This window comes from Rhamphochromis sp. 'chilingali', assembly GCF_963969265.1.
Source record: "Rhamphochromis sp. 'chilingali' genome assembly, chromosome: 1".
In the NCBI taxonomy this organism is placed as follows: domain Eukaryota; kingdom Metazoa; phylum Chordata; class Actinopteri; order Cichliformes; family Cichlidae; genus Rhamphochromis; species Rhamphochromis sp. 'chilingali'.
The window spans coordinates 57012567-57033700 of record NC_137929.1 but is presented as its reverse complement, the minus strand read 5'-3'; the positions used below and the strand labels follow the sequence as shown (position 1 = coordinate 57033700).

At 40.0% G+C, this 21134-nt stretch overlaps 3 protein-coding genes across 6 annotated transcripts; 1 reads left to right on the top strand and 2 right to left on the bottom strand.

The window, feature by feature from the left end:
• Positions 1 to 1933: 1933 nt before the first annotated feature.
• Positions 1934 to 10079, bottom strand: LOC308406766 (uncharacterized protein). Of its 2 annotated transcripts, XR_013973584.1 has the most exons (4): positions 9956 to 10079; positions 8222 to 8370; positions 2583 to 2930; positions 1934 to 2152 (listed from the first exon to the last, which is right to left on the bottom strand). XR_013973584.1 is itself a non-coding variant. In XM_080897971.1 (3 exons), exons 1-3 carry the CDS (start codon positions 4415 to 4417, stop codon positions 1944 to 1946), a joined length of 711 nt encoding a protein of 236 aa, XP_080754097.1. In that variant the 5' UTR covers positions 4418 to 5035; the 3' UTR covers positions 1934 to 1943. The 2 variants fall into 2 exon arrangements, 1 of the variants encoding a protein (XP_080754097.1); XM_080897971.1 differs by lacking the exons at positions 8222 to 8370; positions 9956 to 10079 and adding an exon at positions 4264 to 5035.
• On the top strand, positions 5576 to 11618 carry LOC308406652 (low affinity immunoglobulin gamma Fc region receptor II-like). Of its 2 annotated transcripts, none has more exons than XM_080897779.1 (8): positions 5576 to 5623; positions 6102 to 6137; positions 7539 to 7802; positions 7882 to 8127; positions 8206 to 8376; positions 9296 to 9373; positions 10006 to 10098; positions 10468 to 11618. In XM_080897779.1, exons 1-8 carry the CDS (start codon positions 5593 to 5595, stop codon positions 10551 to 10553), a joined length of 1005 nt encoding a protein of 334 aa, XP_080753905.1. In that variant the 5' UTR covers positions 5576 to 5592; the 3' UTR covers positions 10554 to 11618. The 2 variants fall into 2 exon arrangements, with proteins under 2 accessions (XP_080753905.1, XP_080753904.1); XM_080897778.1 differs by having other exon boundaries at positions 8203 to 8376; positions 10468 to 11616.
• A 1246-nt stretch (positions 11619 to 12864) lies between these two features.
• LOC308406748 (uncharacterized protein) lies at positions 12865 to 20517 on the bottom strand. 2 transcript variants are annotated; one of them, XR_013973581.1, is made up of 3 exons: positions 20197 to 20517; positions 15092 to 15433; positions 12865 to 13700 (listed from the first exon to the last, which is right to left on the bottom strand). XR_013973581.1 is itself a non-coding variant. In XM_080897946.1 (3 exons), the coding sequence occupies exons 1-3, from the start codon at positions 17645 to 17647 to the stop codon at positions 13471 to 13473; spliced, it is 786 nt and encodes a 261-aa protein (XP_080754072.1). In that variant the 5' UTR covers positions 17648 to 18826; the 3' UTR covers positions 12865 to 13470. The 2 variants fall into 2 exon arrangements, 1 of the variants encoding a protein (XP_080754072.1); XM_080897946.1 differs by lacking the exon at positions 20197 to 20517 and adding an exon at positions 17434 to 18826.
• Between the last annotated feature and the right edge of the window lie 617 nt (positions 20518 to 21134).

The following is a 21134-nucleotide window of genomic DNA, read 5'->3' as shown; positions in this document are numbered from 1 at the left end:
ATTCTGGGCTTTCTTCCAGAACCACATTTGAGGTTAGACACTAATGCGGATGAGAAAGCTGGGAGGTGGTGAACCCCTGTTGCAGGGTTGAGGGGACAGTGCTAATATAAATTCCTTAGGAAATAATAAAGTATTCTGACTCTGATACCCACAGCACCTCTGTTAGTATCCTTGCTTGCTAACTTGACATTTACATTTCTAAAGTGTTTACACTTTCCATCATGTTGGCATTTTGATTTCTTTTTTTTCTGTAGATATTTACACCTACAGTAGCAATAACAACAACAAGAAGTCCACATAAAAGAACTAATATAACAGGAAAAGATGTATCCTTGTCTCCTCCATCCTTGGGGTTGATGGAGTGCTTGAACTCGCTGACGACTCTCTTGCCACTGCTTGTCCTGCTGGTTGTAATCTCACACTTGTATGTACCCGTATCGCTGATGCTGACTCAACAGTTTCAGAACACTCTGCTGTGCAAGTCTGCAGTTTGTGTTGTAATACAAACCTCATTTTGTTTCTGTTTTATCAACACAAAGACCTCTGAAGGGTTCAGGAGAGATGGGATCCCTGTAAAATTTGAAGAAAACATGATCAGCTCTGACTTCCTGTACAAGTAAAGATGTGCTGATCTGTAAGTTTCAGCAAAGGCTTTTTGTTGTTGACACAAAGAGTTGATGAGCTGCAGCCGTGTCTTCGGATCCAGACAGTGAGCTGTCGGCTGCTTTTATTTAAGAAGCAAAGGACATAACATGAATAACAAGAGCTGCAAATTTCCCACTTCCACTCTGCCTTAAAAAAGCAGCTACTGTTATAAAACAAATGTTTAGGGACATTTTTAAAAAGTGGGGATTGCAAAGAGCTCTTAGTGCGTAGCTGGGTTATGCAGCATGGGTGTGAGGAGGAAGTGTTATAGGTGGTGGAAATGATCACAATTGAGCAGGAAAAGTCACCAGAACCAGATGTTATCACTCTAAAATGATTCGTTTTTACCTTTACAAATTTCTAAAGTAGTCCTGTAAATCTGTGTTCTCATCCAGACTGAGATTTGATCTGTTTTGGAGACAACAAAGCAAAACTAAGCTGTCCACAGGATGGACTTTAGGAACTGACATTTACGAACACTTCAGTCACTGTTAAAGGAAATATTTCAAATACTTTCTGTTAGCAGCATCACCCATGAAAATTCATTCCTATTGAAAATGAACAGAACAGATTTGTAGACTGCAGAACTAAGATAAAGATCGAGGGGAAGGAAGTCCACAAATGCAGAGAAAATCACTCATGTGGAAACCACCAAACACACCTCCTCCCTGTTCAAATCTAGATGTGCCTTCATGCACTCATTTTCATTCTATGATGAAATCGGATGTGTCTCAACACACTCAAAAAACATTTCAGTTTAATTCAGTTTTTTCTGTAGAATTTATACATCGCCAAACAGTTGCTTCAAGTCACTTTTAAACACATTTGAGATGAATGAACAGTTCAATTCAATTTTATTTATACAACGGCAAATCACAACAACAGCCACCTCGAGGTGCTTTATATTGTAAGTTAGACACTACAATAATACATACAGAGGAAAATTCCTTAGGCGTTAATAAAGTATTGTGACTCTGATATCCACAGCAAGGCTGTTAGTATCATCGCTTGCTAACATGACATTGCTGTAAGTTGTAACTGTGATTACAGGATCAGAGAAGAGAAATGCTACACAAAGTAATAATTACACAGTTTAATTAACATCAAAAACGACACCGAAGTAAAGCGAATTACAGTAATCCAGCTGAGATAAGATGAACGCATGGATTGCTCATTTGAGGTTTTAAAGGATAAAAATGACGTCACGTTGGATAGAAGCCTTAATTTTAAAAAGGACCACTGAACAACTGAAATTATTTGTTTTTCTCAAAACAGATCTGGGACAGATCTGACACATTTCATGCCAGCTGTTCACTTTCCATCATGTTGGTATGATTTGGGTTTTTGATGATTGATTTTTTTTTCCTGTAGATATTTACAGCTACAGTAACAATAACCATAACACCAAGGAGTCCGCACGTCACAATGAACATAATAACAAAAGAAGATATATCCTTGTCTACTCCATCCTTGTGTCCTCTTTCTTTGGATTGTCCTTCTGTGAAACCTGCAGAGAAAAAATAAAACAAAGGTTTGAGGACTCTGGTACCAGGCAGACTGAAAATAGCTCTTGTTTTACATTTTGAAATCTCTGTAACATTCGGTAGAGGTGATGTCAAAGCTGCTGGCAGTGAGCTGGATGTCAGAAAAGTAAGTAGTGAATGTGTCTGCAGCCGTTTGGTTAATAACTGCAGGGTAGCATCTCTGTGCTCATGTTTCATACCACTTTTATCAACTAACACAAACGGAAAAATACCATTCAGCAGCTTTAGATTGACTTTTTCAAACTGCTGCATCACATACAAGCAGAAGGAAAATGAGCCCAGTGTTGGAGCCTGCTGTAAGGATTTCAAGAGGCACTGCTTTTACCATCCACAGACGACCACTCTGAGCATGGAAAAACGGCTGTGCAGTAAGCTCAACCTCTACAAACTCACCTGTGTCTGTGACTGTGAGGTTGATGGAGTGCTTGAACTCTTTGACGACTCTCTCGCCATTTCTGATGCTGCTGGTTGTAATCTCACACTCATATGTTCCTGTATCGCTGACCCTGACATTCCTCAAAATCACAGAAACATCTCCATCCTTCATGGATGAGTCTCTCAGCTGCACTCGGCCTTTTAAGGACTCGTGCTGGTAGTTCTCGTACGAGCGCTGGTCTTGGAAGAAGAACACATAACCCTGTGAGATGAGCTCCGGCCTGCTCCACTCCAGCAGGGTGATGTGTGCATCTCTGGGACCCCAACACTGAAGAGTGGCAGCTTGTCCAGGCCCCACTCGGAGCTCTGTGTCCAGAAAAAAGAAAGAGGAGAAAAACCCCCAAAACATTAACAGCGTGTTATATTGCACATCATGGACATGCATTATGCAGAAGAACACGTTGGACTCCATTTCTACCACTTATACTTCAGCAGACAGTCACAACCTGAGACCTCTGACAGCAGCACTATGGATCACAGCAAGTACTGAACTGTTCTTGAGTTGTAGCAGGTAGAAGGTCAAAGTTTACAGTGTCACAATAATGGCTCTCATCTTGTGAGGTCACCATGGTAACCTGGTATGAAGCAGCAAAAACAATACTTGAATAAATATTTAAGTGACAGTTGCAATCCATCTTCAAAAACAAAACTTGGAGCTTAAAGTGCCTAAAGTAATAAAACTATTAATTATTAACAAATAGTATACATGTTTCATTAATGTGTCTATTGCTTTAATGTTACAGCGGGAGAGGACTGTACTGACTCACATACTGCTTGGCAGCTTGATCTACAGTAAACAGTCATATTTAATCATTTTTGTTTTAAATTTGCAAAATATTAAGTCAAACAAGCTTTAAAATAAATTGTGTTAAGAAAAGTACAATATTTGCATTCAAGCTTTCTAGATTTAATATGTATTCATGATTTCACACTCTTTAATCAGTACATTTTAAAATCATCCTCTCCTCACCCTCTGAACAACCTCTGAATCATGACTTTGACTTTATACTGCCTGCTGTATCCTACAACACATTTTGCTGAGATGACGTCACCAGATGCAGTGAAGAACATTTTCGGTTGAAAAAAGAAAGGTTTTGCTGTGACATGTGAGAGCAGCAGCTGCTACACAGACAGCGGGGTCTCCTCTTCTATGTAACCGCAGCATTATATACAGGAGAGGAACAGAAACTAAAGTGTCATGTCAATATCAGTACAAACATTGGTATCAACATTGTCGATATTTGGATTTGTACACCTTTCATGCCACTGTTGTGAGATTTCCACTAACCTGTATTGATGTCCTCTTCATTGCAAATTGTGTCTGTCTGAAATGTGCTTTATAAGCTAATCATTTCTGTTTGTGGTGATGACGCCCAGTACAGTCAAACCGTGAAGTAAAAGTAACATTTTATTCCATCTTTGGCATCAGATCAATTACTCATACCAGCTCCTAACATTTTTATCGATGCAACTGTGCAGTGCATGCACACACTGCAACATAACAACATCATGCATGCACTGCACGGTATTATTAATCATGCATTGTTTGCTACCATCAAGCAGTGCCCACTTTCTCTATCAAAGGTTGAGTCATTTGCTCCACTGCTAGTTCGTCCTGTCTCTAAACGCATGAACTCACCTTTCAATCCAGAAGCCAGTAAGACGTGAAGGGAGAAGAAGACCACAACTGACGACATTTTTGCAGACATTAAACGAGAAGAGGCGCGCACAATTTGAAAGCTGAAGGTTGTTTTGTTTTGAAAAGGAAGTACTTTTGGTTTCATTTTTGACATGTCGCTTATGTAAGCTTGTACAGCTTAATCACATTCTCTTAGTTCCTGGATCAAACTCCTGTTTATCACCACAGTCACGCTTTATATAACTAATTTTTGAAATGATGCTTTCTTATTGCTAGCCTAGAAGAAAATCCATCTTAAGTGGCAACAAACACAAACTTTGATCCATGACCGAAACATGACTATTTTTTTAGAGAAGTGCGTCTGTAAAAGCGCTTCAGTGACTCTTTTGCTACAGAGCTCCCCTACTGGCTATGACGATGAAGACATCCAGGCTTCGTTCAGACTACAAACGACAGGAAGTCGCATTTATTGTGACAACAACAAAATATTTGATTAACCTTCCAGGACCTGGCGTCCTTATATGTAGACATCACATTTTGGGTTATTTAGACCAAAACACTCAATTTTGCTCTACAACTGCCTCATATCCACTTACAAGGACATTATGTTGCTATTGTTCTATCGCAATTTTAAACGAATATCCTCACATGTGGCTCTCATTTCTCTTAGAAACGAAAGATCAGGTAAAAAAAATAATCTAGTAATTCTTTGTTTTTACATTCATCGAGCCCCAATGTGCCCAAATATCAAAGATAAATTAAAATGCATGCTGTGGAAGAGTTCGGGTCTTAGGAAGTTAAAAACAACAAACACTGAAAATAAGGATGTTTTTTTTAGAAAGAAATAAAATTCCAGCTCTCACAGCTGTGTAGCCTACATGTGGTGTTTTTACTACAAAGAAACACGTGTTTCTGTGTGGATCTCTTTCCGCTTTGCTTAACTTATTATTAAAATATTTTTAGACAAGCAGGTGACACAATTGTGCCGTGGGGCCGTATTAAAAAAAGATTATTATTATCAATCTTATTTTAACTAGAGAGAGCCTTCATGTCATGATGTTTAATGCAAATACAACCCTCAAAGAATGCAGGATAGATGTAAATGCAATAAATAAATAAACTAAACAAAATAAAACTGTCACTTTCAGTTCGTTACTGTAATAAACCTCATGATTTACATCTTATCTTAAAACTAAAAGGTCAAAGGAGTTTTTTTCCCCTAGAAGTGCTGCAGAGAAACCACAGACCCCCCAAACTTTACTACCGAGAGGAAGGAGGAGGGTTCAAGGGCTGCAGTGGAACAAAACGATCTCAGATCTGTGTGACACGATGGGACGAACACCTCTGTTGTGGCTGCTCTGTAAGTACCGCATGCTCTTTTTTGAAACCTTAGTATGTGATGTGTATATTTAAGATATTTTGGCTCCAGTGAGTTGAAGCCACAGATATTTGCTTTTACCTAAGACTTCAAACCTGTGTTAATAACAAAAGGGCAAAGGGTGTAACAGTAAATGTAGTTACACAGTATAAAAGGAAGTACAGGTGGATGCTGCAGGTGCTTTAATCCAGCTGGGTTTTTTGTGTTTAAGGTGAAATTTTAAGAGCTTCACGCTTTCACGTCACTAAATTAGTTAAAAACTCAGATTTAGTGGTCGATGGTGCAGATAAACTACAGTGGTGTTAAACTGCATCCTCACCTCCCCCTACAGAGCACATCCTGTTTATCGGTCTGACATTCAGCTTGAGGTCACTGCCCCACAGGTCGAGTGGATATTTAGCATTTAAACCAAAAACACATGAAAATCTATTCACTCTTTATCTCTTGGGTTTCCTTTCAGTCCTGATGTCGCTGCTCAGCTGGGCAACAAACCACGGTGAGGGAACTTTTTTTTATGACAAATAAAAGACAATAAAACACCAACTCCCAAAAAGTACCAAAAAGTAGCACAACAATGGAGACAGATCAGGTTCAATGTGTGTCTCTGAGAAATGAAACAGGCCTACAAAGCTGTGATGATGCTTTAAAAATGTCCTGCTTTATTAATGTTTGATTAAAAATTCTGCCCCAGTGTTATCGGCAGGGGAGCGGACAACTAAACGGTAGTGTTTGCACAAACACAACAGTAAAGAAGAACAAATCACTGTGCAATAGACATTTGGCTGCTACATCTCATTAATGGGAATATTTCATTGCTTATTTATATATATTTATATATCCATCCATTCACTTCAGCCTATTCTTTTTCAGGGTTGCAGGGGGCTGGAGCCTATCTCAGCTGTCTTATATATATATATATATATATATATATATATATATATATATATATATATATATATATATATATATATATATATATATATATATATATATATATATATATATATATAAACTCTCTCTATATTCTATTTTCTAATTCTAATTTTTACTATGCAAATTTCTGTCGGTGTTCTGCCACTGGAAACTGAATTTCCCAGAGGAATCTACCTGACGGATTAATAAAGTTTTATCGATCTAGCAAAAGAGTTCCAGACTTTATATCAAGAGTTTTTGGAGTTTCACCAAACTTTATAACTTTTCAGTAAAAAAGAGGGAAGAGGTTAGTAATGTGTTTTCTGTAGACTAGTCTCTAAATACTAGTTAATGATTTTAAAATGAGCAGAAAGGAACAGATTCATAAACATAAAGTGATTTAAATGTTTAAATCCTAATAAAAACCTACTTAAAAATAAGAGGACTAAAGGGTGGATGATATAAAACGTGACCATCAATGTTAGCTTTTTAATGAGGCTTTCTTGGTCCTGTGACACACGACGAGCACACGGCTACCAGCAGCTCAATTTCTCGAAGGAAGGAATGAAAATAAATAATGTAAAAAGTAAATGAATCTGTTAAGTTTTTACCTGCAGACAGATTGCAAATCTCTGTTTAACTTGGAGAGAAAATGTTGTTCGTTTCCTGATATCCTGTCTTTAATGGTTAATATTCATAATAGATACCACGAGGTCAGTGTATGCACAAGTAATTAAAGATTAAAGCTCAGAATGCAGACTGACATGTTTAGACTTTTGTATCTGTATGATATCATAGAACGACATCTCTAAAAAGTTATTTCATGATACCTGGGCAGGATTTTAGGAGATTATCTTTTGCATGAGCTAAACTCCTGGATCATTTTCTGCCCTCATCTGAAACACACCAACAAAGATTCTGCTGGTTTCTTTGTGAAAAAGCTTTTCCTCACGTTTTGCTTTATTTTAATCATCTCTCCTCACAGCTCGTCTGACTGTGAGTCCCAGCAGCTCTCAGTTCTTTAAAGGAGACTTTGTGTCTCTGAGCTGTGAGGAGGACGACAGCTCTGCTGGATGGACTCTGAGGAGAAACACAAGCAAGGGAAACAGGACTCAGTGTGGAGATGAGTTTGGAAGATTAGACGGTATTTTATGCATCATCAACCACATTGTCCCATTGGACAGTGGAGTTTACTGGTGTGAGTCCAGAGAGGGTCCCATCAGTAACATGGTTAACCTGACAGTCACTGGTAAGCTGAGTGTGTGGAGTTAGTGTTGATGAAGCTGTGTGTAAATGGATGAAATGCTGTAGTTTGTCTCTGTGTTGAGGTGGATCAGTGATCCTGCAGAGTCCTGTCCTCCCTGTGATGGAGGGAGATGACGTCACTCTGCTCTGTAAAACAAAGACCACTCCCTCCAACCTCCCAGCTGCTTTCTATAAAGATGGCTCCCTCATCAGGAAGCAGCCTACAGGTCACATGACCATCCAGCATGTTTCCAGGTCTGATGAAGGCCTCTACAAGTGTGACATCAGCGGTCATGGAGAGTCTCCATCCAGCTGGATCACTGTCACAGGTGAAGCTTCAGTTTCTTTTACAGACTCTATACCCAAAGTGAGTCAAACTGACCACATCGATTTGTATTTCTTAGTAGATGCAGGTTCTCCCACCTCTCCTCCTCCATCAGCCTCCGCTTCCTCCTTCTACTCCTCGTTTTCCTCTCCTCCTCTCTCTGTGATGGTGTCTGTTCCCTCCATAACTGGGTTGCTCCTGCTGGTCATACTGCTTCTAGTGCTGAGACGATGCATCCAGGGAAAAGCTGGAGGTGAGACACATTCTGCGCTTTATGATGACACATCAAACCACTGTTTTTTTTAAACAAATCACCTAAAAAAAATCAATAAATTATAATCTCCATTTTTGTGTTTCTGGCACTTTGAGCCTCACTTCTACAGCCCACATCTCCAACAGTCAGAGCTCACACTAACATCATCTAAGTGGAAACAGCAAACACAATCGCTTTCTTTAAAAGCTGCAACATGCTGCACGTGTTATTTCCACACATCTGTCTCTGTGAGGACCAGTTTGAGCCACAGACCATTTACATTATTAACTGAGACTTAAATAAGGCTTATTATGACTAAGCTACACGCACTTCTTGTGCATCGATTTCTACAATAGAATTTTATGATTAATGTCATGAACATTTGCACACTGTACACAGTTTGGTTATTTTTTCTTGTGTGTGTGAAATTAGATATTGTATGTGAGACTTGTAAAACAAAATAAAACAATTTAGATTTTTTTTATATTTCATCTTCACCCAACTTTATTCTGACTGCAGTCTTCTCTTCATTTTTCATTTTAAACACATTCGCCTTCTTATAAATATTAATCGTGATTAATTAAATTGTGCATCAGTTTCTACAATAGCATTTTATGATTAATGTCATATTTGAATATATACATTTGTACACTGTACACAGTTTGGTTAGTTTTTCCAGTGTGTGTGAAGTGAGAAGTTGTGGTCAAAGAAAGCTGATGCGAGCGGTTCAGTCCAGTTTCCTGTTTTTTGAAAGAAAAGACAGAAACACTTTAAAAAAAATTAACTTTATTCTGACCGCAGTCTTTTCTTCACTTTGCATTTTAAACACATCTGACCTTCTTTCAAATATTAATCTTGCTGAATCAGCAGCATTTACAGCTCTGCTATTAATGGAAAATCTTTGCATTTGATTTTGCAGAGAGAGCAACAGCTGCCAACTCTTCATCAGTGGGAAGAACATCTGCAGATGATCAAAATGGGTCAAAGATGATGAGAGGTAAAGGACAGTATCCTCTTGTGTTTCGACATGAGGCTCTGTGAGATGCATGGCTGGTTTTTCATCAGGTCAGGTTCATCAGTTTCTTTGTCTGGACGGTAAATTGCTCGCACATAAGGGACAAAGATTTCAGTCCATCATTAAAAATCTCCTGTATTAAAGATGTTGAACCAGAGCCAGAAAGAGTGAGGTCTTGTGCTTTTCACATTAAATCAGGCTTATTATTCTTATTTCTAGCTCCATGTTTTCATTTTTGGATTACACTAGTGTAGTTTGGAATATTTACAGGTTATATTAATCTTTGGTGCAGCACTTCTGTAACTACTGCCACACGCTAGTCAGGTCAGGTTAAATTTGGAAAAAAAAAAGACTTTCACACTTTTGCAAAGTGTTTACTTTACATGATGCATTGTGTAAGACTGTTACATCATTGTGCCAAGTGAGCGGCTCTGTGGTCATCAGGTTTCCTGTTTTGAGAGCTAAACCGAGCAGAGGTGTTAAGGTTGCTGCATGTTAAAGACAGGCTGTGCTGTGGCCTCACATTTGCCGCTGTTGTTCCTGGAATGTCAAACTTTTTCTCACCGTAAAACACAGGTTCTGGGTCAGTCACCTGACTTTGTCATGTTTTGCAGAGAGCGATCCAGCGGCAGTTTACTCTTCAGTGCACAGAACACCTGAGATCAGCTACGCACAGATCCCCATCAAGACGAACTGCAGACAGAGAGGTACAGCTGTGAAATTCTCTGAGTGGTCAGTAAGACTGGAACAGCTCTTTAGTTAATGCCTCTTATTTAATTTTTTATTTTATTGCAAATCAGAGATGCTCCAGCTGAAGGTTGATGATGACGTGCGATGGAAACAGGGGCGACATATAATTCAGCAAAGCATCAGTTCTGTCATTCAAAAACAAAAGATCTGACTACTACTAAGACATATTTATATATTTCAATATTAATTATTAGAATTCTGAGATTCATTTATCTATATTTGTGTAAAACAGTTTTGTGGATATCCTCTTTGTAATAAACAGAGGTGGTGTGTGTTTTTTTGTCATGTTTATCTAAACTTTCGGTAATCTGTGTGTTTGTGTTCAGATCTTCCACCAGAGCCAGCCGTCATCTACTCCTCACTGAAGCAGACCCGCACACCTTCACCACAGCTTAACCAGTCTAACCAGTGACGTCCAGCTGGCTGCCAAACACATCCCTGCACTCCTCTCTATATTATATATTATTTATTTAATCATATTCTGTGTGTGTTTACAGTTGTACAGCTGCGCTGGACCAGTTTGAATGTAGAGGTCAGGATGAAATGGAAAGTTTAATTTTCACTTTAATAAAACATCTTACAAAGCAGTTTCCTGGTCATTGAACACACCTGTGCAACATCGGCCAATCACAGATTCAAAAAGGGAAATTGTTTCTTCACATGAATCCAGAGTCAACAGACTCTGGAAACAGCTGCAGCACATCAGCAGCCATCATTTCATTTTATTCTTCAAAGAGAAGAAACTCGCCTAGAATCATTTTAAGGAGTGGCATCATCCTCAGAAGTCTCTTGAAGTCTCGCTTAAAGGACACTTTACTCTTTGTTTTGTGTGTCTCAAATAAACTGAGAGCAGTTCAGCTCTGTGGAGATGCTGTGCTAGAGGGTGAACGTGGGAATGTCATCGAGACGTAAACGGTTGTCTTTGAAACTGGCTTCACAGGTTGTTGTGAAAGTGATGCACTGTGTAAACGTTTTGAGTGAGTGAGCAGCTCTTTGGTCATTTACTTTCTTATTTTGAAAACTAAACTCACTCAGCAGAGGCGTCGAAGTCGCTTTTCAAATCCACATTTTCCATCACGTGGCTTTGTCTAGTTTTGCAGGGAGCGATCCAGCTGCAGTTTATTCTTCAGGGCACAGAGCAAGTGAGGTCAGTTATGGATGAACTGTAGATGCACAAATGAAAAAGGCTCCGATCTCAGCCTGCAGCAGCAGAAACAATGAACAGACATGAAAACAGGAGACAGTTACAGCACATTAGTCAGTGAGGTCATAAGGAGGTGACTTCTATGTTTTGTTTAGTTTTTTTTTACATTATCATACATAAATGTTTCAGGCCATAAAGCACATTTTAATATTAGACTAAGAAAACCAGATTGAATGCAGACGATTTCATTTATTAAGGATTGGAAGCTGTCCAACCCTACAGGCCCCTGTGTGAGACTGACTGCAACCTGGTGTTAAATTGTGAATTAACTGTGATTAACCACATTTTATTTTGGAAAGCTGAGTTTAATTTCACTACATCCACACTCAGGCCTGACTACTGCCAGACCCGCTGGATCAGGAAATCATTTAAATAGAACTCGTCTGACAAAGTAAAGCAGGCTGCAGACATGATGATGATCTAATGAAATAGCCGAGAAACCAAATCACTGACAACTATCAGTCTGGAAAGTGTTAGAAAGGCATCTCTAAGGTTTTGGGACCAATATGAGAGCCGTCGTCCACAAATGGAGGAAGCCTGTGGAAACAGGAGTGACACATCCACGGCTCATTCAGCAGGTCACAAAAGAACCCAGAACAACATTTAAAGAATTGCTGCAAAGCCGCTCAGAGCTCAGGATCAAGTGGAAACATCCTTTAATAAAACATCTTAAATGCAGTTCCTCACCCATTCAGCTTTTATTTAGTTGTGTTCTCGCCTTGAGCAGAATCGAAAGACTTCCACCTGCATGTCTGAGCCTGCAGAGCTCAGGCCTTGTTTTTCATTCTTTAAAAACACAGAACCGTTTAAAGGTGTGGCAGTGCATTTGAATAATACAGCTGCTTCTCCACACCTCTCTCATACACTGAAGGTAACAGCACATCTGTGAATGACACAGTGCAGAGAAGCCAAACTGCAATGACTCAATCATTTACCTTAAAAGTTTTAAAGGTATTTTAATGTATTTGATGTGGATCACACAGCTTTTTTTCCAGTGATGAGCAGTGACTAAAAGCAGCCAGCAGGTGGCGGTCCTGGCCCCGCAATTACAGTCAGCTGACACGAGCACAATAACTTCTTTTATTTGTTTATTGCCAGAGTTAAATCATTAATCCTCAGGAGAAGAAAACATATTTGGGGAATTCCAGCTGTTCTTCTTCTTGCATATTCAAACTGTGGAGCTGAATTCATCGTTTCCAGATGTTGGAAAAAAGCCAACGCCACAACGACTTTGTTCCACAACACAGCGTTTCCAGGCCACACCTGCAGAGTAATCTGATTACCCATTATTCCTACTAACAGCACAAGGAAGAACGAAAGCTCTTCCAGCACAGACTTCCTGCTGTGTTATTGTGCAGCCGTTTGCATTCCTGTGGCTGTTTCAGACACACAGCGATCCTGCCCTCCCCCAGCACCGCCCACAGCAGAAAACATTCATTCTCTGACCAGTTTTAGTTATTTCACGTTGTACCGACGCCTTTTATCATCATGAAACAAACTCCGTCCAAACCAACCAGCTGATTGAAGTGTTTTATTAACATCAGAACATAATGCTGTACACATAGGGGTTAAATCTGTGGCTATTGCCAAGAAACAAAAGTGAAAGATCAACATGAACATGAAACAGTTACAGAAAATCTTCACATTACAAGAGAACTCTTATTAAAAGTCAGTGTTACACATGTCATTAGTATTAAAAGGGAGATGTGTGCATATGTACATATATCTGAGTTATATATATATATATGTGTATATATAAGATCTCTGGCTTAGACCTAAACACAAGACACGCTAAACCACAAATCCCCATGTTCACGTGCCGCAGTCATGGTTATTGACATGTGATCAAATTCCCACAAACACCAGTCTCCACAGTTTAAAGAGAAAGGTTTCATTCTCAATCAACACAAAAATAAAACTTGCTCTGTCATTGTTAAATTGATTAGTGGTCAGTTTCACAGGAATAAAGTGCTTAATGCTACATATTTGTGGACAGTCTCATGACCTGCATCTGCTTTTTTAGTTTCTCACAGCAGAGAAATATTCATGGTCCCCTTTTCTGAGAAGTGGAATCACACTGTTATATACACGTAGCCAGGATTCTCAGTGTTTCACATTCAGGTTTTCAAATCATCTCTTCTGATCCCCTTGTCTTTTTCGGGGCTTCGTTGCAAGTCGGTGAGGATGGCCGTTTTCTTTTATACACCAACAAACCAACAACAGCAACAAGAACAAGGACACAAACCACTCCAGCTCCAACTGCGACTGCGACACTCTGTCCACCTTCGTGATTCGCATTGCTCTGAATTGCTTTTTCGAGGCGTCCGACGGGCTCGCTGACTTCATCCATGTGTTCTGCAGATCACAAAGATCAGACATTACACGCTGCACTCAGACCAAGTTTCTATTCCAGGAAGCCTGTTCAACAGACTCAGACTTAAAAAAAAAAATCTGAGTATATCTGAGATCAGCAACTCTCAGTGTCCTGCTCAAACAGCTCCGAGTTCATTCACCCCGAGTTAAATGCGTCCGCGAGTAGAGAAAGAAAGTGAAATTAGTGGGGCTCAGAATTAGTTTTTTTTTTTTTATACTTTCGATGGCCGTGATTTACCCAAATTACATTTTCATTATATGCATCCTGATTTTACAGTTGATTTTTTTTACCTGAAACTGAAGCTGAAAACCTGGTGAAACTGATGGGACACAGTTTACTGACGCGCCCGTCATACTAACGTTTCCAATTTAACCATTTCTAACCAGCCTTCACTGATAGTCGATGGCTCTCCTGCAGCTACAGCAGGGATGTTCTACTGAGCCTCATTTTACTTTTGAGAGTCATTAAAATATGGAAAACAGATCATGTCAGGACAAAATAAGACACTATGAATGGATCCAAAGCAGATCCAGAAGGGATGAGCTGTGAAACGACCAGAAGACACTCAGGCCTTTGGTCAGATCTGGTCTCTGTCCATGATCATGATCTGCTTTGCATCCTGCAGTGTAAGCGGACTCCAACATGGAGCTGATACTGATTCACACAAGATCCTGTGATACGTTAGATGGATCTGGGTCACTGACACCGAGTGTGAACTTCAGACTCTGTTCCTTTAAAAATGCTCTTTGAATAATGTCTCAATCGAAAATGCGAACAAAACTCAACATGAAAAGTAATCAGATTACTGTAAGACTGACTACAGCCGGTTCACATAATCTCCAAGATCCAAGTGTGACAGACATGTTTCCATGAGTGTGGCTGAACACGACACATGAGCGTGTCATGTATCTAAAGCTCATCCTTCCCTGCAGAGAAACTGGCCGACAGCAGCAGATTGTATTTTGAGCTGATAATAAATCTGTGAATGACTGAAAAAACACTCATTTGCACGAAAACTATTTTAAAAAGCACAAAAAATAGAAAAGTGATGTCCAAGTGGGACAAAGTAGGTTTCACTGCACAAACAAACTGCTCTGAACTTTGATAAGAACAAATAAGGGGAAATAAAACTAGTCGGCTGGTGAACCACGAGGGGAAGCGAGAGGAACACTCAGACTTTGTTGAAGAAATCCCGCCAGGATTTTAAGCTCAGTCTGTTACCGTGGTAACTGAATCAGAGTTGAAGCTGGCTCTCTTCCAGGAGCAGAAAACCTGAGTTTCCTTCATCTCAGGGTTTATAAACTCACATGCTTCCTGGAATCAAACCCTGCAGCTTTCTAACAAGTCTCATCAAAAACAAACTCAAGCTCACCTGCGTCTGTGACACTGAGGGAGCTTTCCTCACTTAAGACTCTCTCGCCGCTTGCTGCGTTGCTCATTATAATTCTGCACTTGTATCTTCCAGCATCGCTGACGGTGACGTTCTTCAGCACGATGGAAACGTCTCCGTCCTTCATGAAGGCCTCTCGCAGCGTGACTCGACCCCTAAAAGACGAATGCTGGTACTTCTCGTATGAGCGTTCGTTGCGGTAGAAGAAGACGTAATCGTCCACACTCAGGTCAGGTTTGCTCCACTCCAGCACTGTGACGACTGCATCTCTGGGAGCCCGGCACTGAAGAGTGACATCCTCTCCAATCGTCGCTGCGTACTGGTCTAAAATCAGAGAACAACATTCAGATATAATTCAACTAACCCTTAATAGACTGTTTCTTTCTTTATAAGAACTCTACATGGGGTGATTTCTTCATTTTGAATAAATTGGGGTCTCTGTACTGGAGCCTTTAGAAGCATTTTTAATGCAATTATGAGACTAATAATTTGTTTACTGTGCGCGTAAATGTGCTCACAGACTGTCCAAGATGTCTGTGCTTCAGTGTTGGTGAGTGAAGTTGGAGTGTTTCCCAAGTCAGTTATTTAATTCAGCATTTAGAAGATATCAGTGTGACACACCCACATGCAGATAACACCAACTGAAAAAGGGAGGACTGTACTCTCTTGTTCAAATATTTGCCTCAGGGGGAAAAAAGAAAGAATTTTAGCTGCTGTACAGTTTCTTTTCTAACACTGACTGAATATGCGGAGTCCAAAACCAATCTGTGACGTCAAGTGTTCAGTCCATCTTTTAAGTCCAGTCTATGATGAAACCTGAGCCCACCTGGGTCAGGAACATTTACAGTTATCAGAAGCATCATGTAGCCTGGCTGTAGTGGAGACTAAGCTGTGAGGTTTTTTTTAACCAAATCCTCTCTTTAGGAAAATTCTTGTTGTGTCATGTCAGGGACAGAAACCCAACACATGTGACAGATCTGATCATGCGGTCAGTCAGTCATGACTGGACTGATCTTCCAGGCGCTCCTTTCATGGGTCGCCACAGCAGATCACCTGCCTCCCTCTCACCTCATCCCAAGATCTTCCTCCGTCACACTAACCCCCTGCATGTCCTCCTTCACTACATCCATTAACCTCCTCTGAGGTCCAAAATGTCTTAGACTCACTTCTCCAACTTTGTCTCCTAACCTGCTGGATATGAGCGGTCCCTCAGATGCACTCGTTTCTAATCCTGTACATTCTGGTCACTTCTGTCTGGATCACAAAAATGACATTCCCATGCTGGATTGATCGATAACGTGGGCTGCTCTGCTATCAGGCCCAGAGACAGTGCTGTGATTTCTCCCAGCGTCTCGATTCCAAACACTAACAACACAGCTGGACCGCAGCCAGCTATATGCACTTTTAATTACCAGCCTATCTTCTGGCAGGTTTGGCAGCTGATCAGCAGAAATTAGACAGTAGTTTCTGCAGGAACATCTGGATCCCCTCACACAAACACTGACATCAGTGGTCTCAGTTTGGACCCAACAATTCTGTGGCGCTGCTGAATCCCAGACATTGTAATTAGTCTGGAACATATTTCACATTTTCAGCACACACACACAGGTTTACGGTAAACTCTGCTCTACATACCTGTCATAACACATACAGAACATTTTCGGTTGCATTTTTACATGAATGCCGAGCTCAGTTTGAAAAACAAAAACCCAAGAACAAAATACACTGCATAAAATAAGACTGTAAAAAATTCTCAAACACAGGCGACTGAAGATTATAATTATATTTTTATTACATGCAATGGTCAGGTTTATCTATAAAACACATGCACAGACAGCAGCTTGACCAAAGGTCTATTTAGCACAGTGAGAACGAAACTACAAAACAGCAAGAGCTCATTAAAGCTTAATGTGGGGTTTGTTTGACTTTCCAAAGGTTCTCAATGACACAAGTCCAAAGGTGATTTGTGCGCCCCGCTGGACTTCCGACAAAAATGTGTTAACATCCTGTAGGCACTTCTAACTTATTAATACTGCCAGCTCACAGAAAACTGAGTGTGGTAACAGCATAGGTTGCACCACAGCCTGGGATTTTGCAAATTCAAACACATATTAGGGCAGGAGGAAAAAAGAAAGAAAGAAAGGCTTAAAAATATCCTGCAGCCCGCCTGCAGCGCAGTGCCTGCAGTTACCAGGCAGATAATGCCACTGAAGCCTTTGTACGGAATGCTACTGACCAGCAGGATCACGGAAACCAACTCCCATTTCTTCCATATGCTGTTTGTGACACACACAAACACACAACGACAGACGCACAAAACTCACCTTCAGACGCAAAAGCGCGATGGAAGAGCAGCAAATGTGCAAAAAACCACAGAAAACCCATGTCTGCCGTTAAATCCATGACAGCTTTATGCACGGCGACAAGTTGTTTACCAGAGCAGAGGAAGGACGAACAGGGCGGAGTTGAAAGACTTGAAAGTTTTCGAAAAACGCCTGCCCAAACCTGTTGCGTCATCACAACAAGCGACTGTGCCATCTACTTATTTTCTGACATTTTACGAATTTTTTTGTTTTATTTTCGAAAGAAATTCCAAGTATGTGAGAGGAATATGAATGTAGAAGAAGAATGCAGCGAACAGTATTTCTGAATGGCGTTATATAGGGAGCAAATAAACTGCTGCGTTTTACACTTGTTACATTTTATGTGCATTTTAACTGAAGATGTGTTAAAAAAAACGAAAACCCTGTAAGTCAATATTTCACTTCCTGTAATGACAGAAATCCCCCAGAAAATAAATCATAGTCACAGCTTTCACGTAGGCCTACATCCAGTTTTATTATTATTATTAGGTGAGATATTAATGCAGCTCCAGTTAGATTTCCTAACGATACAGTTAAATGAACAGAAGGCACAGGAATGATATATAAAGACTGTCGTTTCTGTAACTGGTGTCCTGTGCATTTTCGTGGCTCAGTGGATTTGGTACAACAGTTCTTTTTAAAAGTGGGATGTTTAACGCTTTATTTTTTTATATATGGCGCCCTCTGCTGGAATAATATTTTCTGTGCAGTCGGATCACAGCGTGTCTGCAGGACTGAGGCTGTAATTATCAGGGAGGAAAAAGAAACATTAATTGTTTTAAGATGTAAGACAGAAGAAAGGAGAGGAAGATGAGGGTTATCTTGGCAGGTAAGTACTACAGAACTACAAATATAAAGAGTACCTGTAAGGTTCTAATTCATGTTGGATTTTCACTGGATCTGTGTTGGTGAGATCATTGTGACACGTCTCTTTATGCAGGTGCAGCTTCGATAAACAATGTGGTACAGCTACACAGCTACACCACATCCTCTGGTGTTCACGGTCAGGGGATATCAGAGGTCGCAGTTTAGTTTAAATAAACTGAGTGAACCTGCAGTTACCCATGCTACACTGGCCGGAAAACAGCTGTGATGGCTCATCTAACATCTGGTTTGTTTGTTTGCTCTTGGAAAGGTTGCTTTCATAAATCCATCATTTATCCAGGTAAAAGTGTCACTGACATAATAAAAAAAGTGTTTTTCAAGAGAGATCTGATCATGAGGGCTGCGGAAATTATGACAAATATTTTCGATAAAGTTATTTTAAGTAACTAAAAAAGGAAAAGAGGACTGGTTGGATTATAATGCACAGTAACGCAGTAACCAAGATACGTGCAAAATTGGCCATTTCTTTATTTTATATACTAAACCTCGTAAACCTTGTTTTACATAGAAGGATTTTTTAAACCGATATAAGCAAATACATTACACATTACATTACACAGTAATGGCAGCCTTGAGTAAGCCAGGATATTAGTTTACAGAGGCTGTTAAAATTATATGTTTAACGTTAAAATGTTGGTGACACAATAATTTCATCCTAATGGCGCTGACATATTCATAGGGTTCATTTTTGAGTCAAAATATCATGAGGTAGTCACGATTTTGCAAATATTCCACCTCGTAGTGCAGTTTGCACAAATTGTTTTAAAAATGCACTCATGCTACAAACATTACTGATGAGTCAAGATCTGCACAAACTGACAGAAACACTGAAGCAGCTCCACATTTTATTCTTATTGTCATCTATGTCCTATTTGTCAGGTGACAGAAGAACCAACACAAAGCTCAGAGAGTAATGGTGACACAAGATCACAGGTGAAATTGGATGATGACTTGTTTTAAGCTTAAATTTCAAAACTAACATTTTAACTACTGATTTTATCTATTGTTCTGATTTTATATACTGTTTTGTTTGTTAATTAGTTTCTTTGTTTGCTTGTTTTAATCAATTTTAAATCATGCTTTTTATTTGTTTTTGTTTCTAATGTCTCTGTAAAGCACTTTGAATCACCTTGTTGTTGAATTGTGCTATACAAATAAACTTGCCTTGCCTTGTTGGTTCATTACTGTATTTGCTATGGCTGAAGTAAACTAAAGTCTAAAATACTTGTTTTAATATTAATTTAACATTATATACTTCACATTTAAAACTATGAATTGTTATTTTAAATGGTTTAAAAGCATGTAGAATTGCATATGTAGGCAAGTATATTTCTCTGTTTGTTATCAAACGCACAAAGGAGAAAAAAAGAAACGGGGCAGGGTTCGGTGGTTAAATCATCCGTCCTCATGCCAAAACCAAATCTACGCCCTTGGCTTATGGCACCAGTACCGAAGACGATTGGGGACAATAAAAAGAAGCAAATCAAAAAACCAAAAAAACAAAAGACGGGGGCGTCTGTTTCTTTTAAAGAATTCTGGCATTAACCTTTAATTCTGGGGAAACAAAAAGAATGACCCCTCCCCTCCAATCCACTTCCGTACACCAGCCGGTCTATCTAATGAATGAATGCGTTTGTTTGTTTGTTTTATTTCCAGGAACCCCCGAAATGCTTTGAAAGAAGCGGTTTTGACAGAAATATTAGAAACTTCTGACTTTCTATATTTGCTGCCAAATACGTCGGAAATGTCGATACTGCCTCTGCAGGAATGACGTGTATATAAGCATGTCACACATGCCATTACCCCCCCCCCCCCCCTCTTCTTTTTTTAATTACTCACCACTTCATTGTCGCATACGAACCAACAGTTGTGAAATTCCACTTTTTACGGGTTTTTAGAGGCATTATCGGGGCTCCCTTGTTACCCTCGGCGTACCTGGAATTTATTCCGATCCTTCAAGCGAGATATCCGGGTATTTCGGCCCATGTCTGTCGGTGCTGTCTGAACAGAAAATCCAGAAACTCCGTGCTCAGTAAATCCAAACGGCGATCCAAAATTCATTTGATTACATCCATCTCCCGTGGGGAACAACTGATACATCCAAAAACGGGTACACCCAGCCGTGGAAAACTCCAGCTCAGAACACTGGCACTGTCGCGGCTCCTCCTCTTCCTCCTCCTCTTCACCTCCTTCTATGGGCATTAACGGTGATTGGCAAACCACAGTGGTCTCTCTGAGACGGAGATGCAACATGCGGACAAGTGGAAAGCAACGTTGATCCTCTTCTTCCTTTTTTCTCAACAGCTGTCGTCTAACTTTTTCATGCACCGCTTACTTGGCCGGAGTGTTAGTAAAAGGCTCTAATTTGAAAATTAATTGCAAGGGATGAGAGGAAGCCGTCCCACTAACCATCTGACCACAGATACATACAGTTTATAGTTCACCTCCTTCTCCCCTCAGCTGCTGCTGCTAAAATCCAGTAAATTCAGCTCTTGCACACACTTGTTTCTCTGTGTTAATTTAAAACTTCATCACACACAGTTTTCCCTCTTTGCATCCCTGCCATCTCCTCTGATGTGCTCTCCAGCTCATAGCCACATTTAACCCTTTCTGCTCCGCTGCACCCCCTCCCTTATGTTTTTAAACGCCCCTCCGCTTTGCCCCAGTTCTTTTTTTTTGTGTGTGTTCATATGAGCCACCGGTTCAAAACCCGCCCTGCTTTATACTTTCGACTCTAATGTCGCATTCACGTCACTTCAGGTGAATTTCATAATTTT

Coding starts and splice junctions, on each gene's coding strand:
- LOC308406766 (XM_080897971.1), bottom strand. CDS start 4,417: ATGTCAAAAATGAAACCAAAAGTACTTCCTTTTCAAAACAAAACAACC. Junction 2,931..4,263: donor ACTGGCTTCTGGATTGAAAG/GTGAGTTCATGC, acceptor TTCTGGACACAG/AGCTCCGAGTGGGGCCTGGA. Junction 2,153..2,582: donor CCTCACAGTCACAGACACAG/GTGAGTTTGTAG, acceptor TTTTCTCTGCAG/GTTTCACAGAAGGACAATCC.
- LOC308406652 (XM_080897778.1), top strand. CDS start 5,593: ATGGGACGAACACCTCTGTTGTGGCTGCTCT. Junction 6,138..7,538: donor CAGCTGGGCAACAAACCACG/GTGAGGGAACTT, acceptor CTCTCCTCACAG/CTCGTCTGACTGTGAGTCCC. Junction 8,128..8,202: donor CAGCTGGATCACTGTCACAG/GTGAAGCTTCAG, acceptor TGTATTTCTTAG/TAGATGCAGGTTCTCCCACC.
- LOC308406748 (XM_080897946.1), bottom strand. CDS start 17,647: ATGGCACAGTCGCTTGTTGTGATGACGCAACAGGTTTGGGCAGGCGTT. Junction 15,434..17,433: donor TCGCGCTTTTGCGTCTGAAG/GTGAGTTTTGTG, acceptor CTCTGATTTTAG/ACCAGTACGCAGCGACGATT. Junction 13,701..15,091: donor CCTCAGTGTCACAGACGCAG/GTGAGCTTGAGT, acceptor TGTGATCTGCAG/AACACATGGATGAAGTCAGC.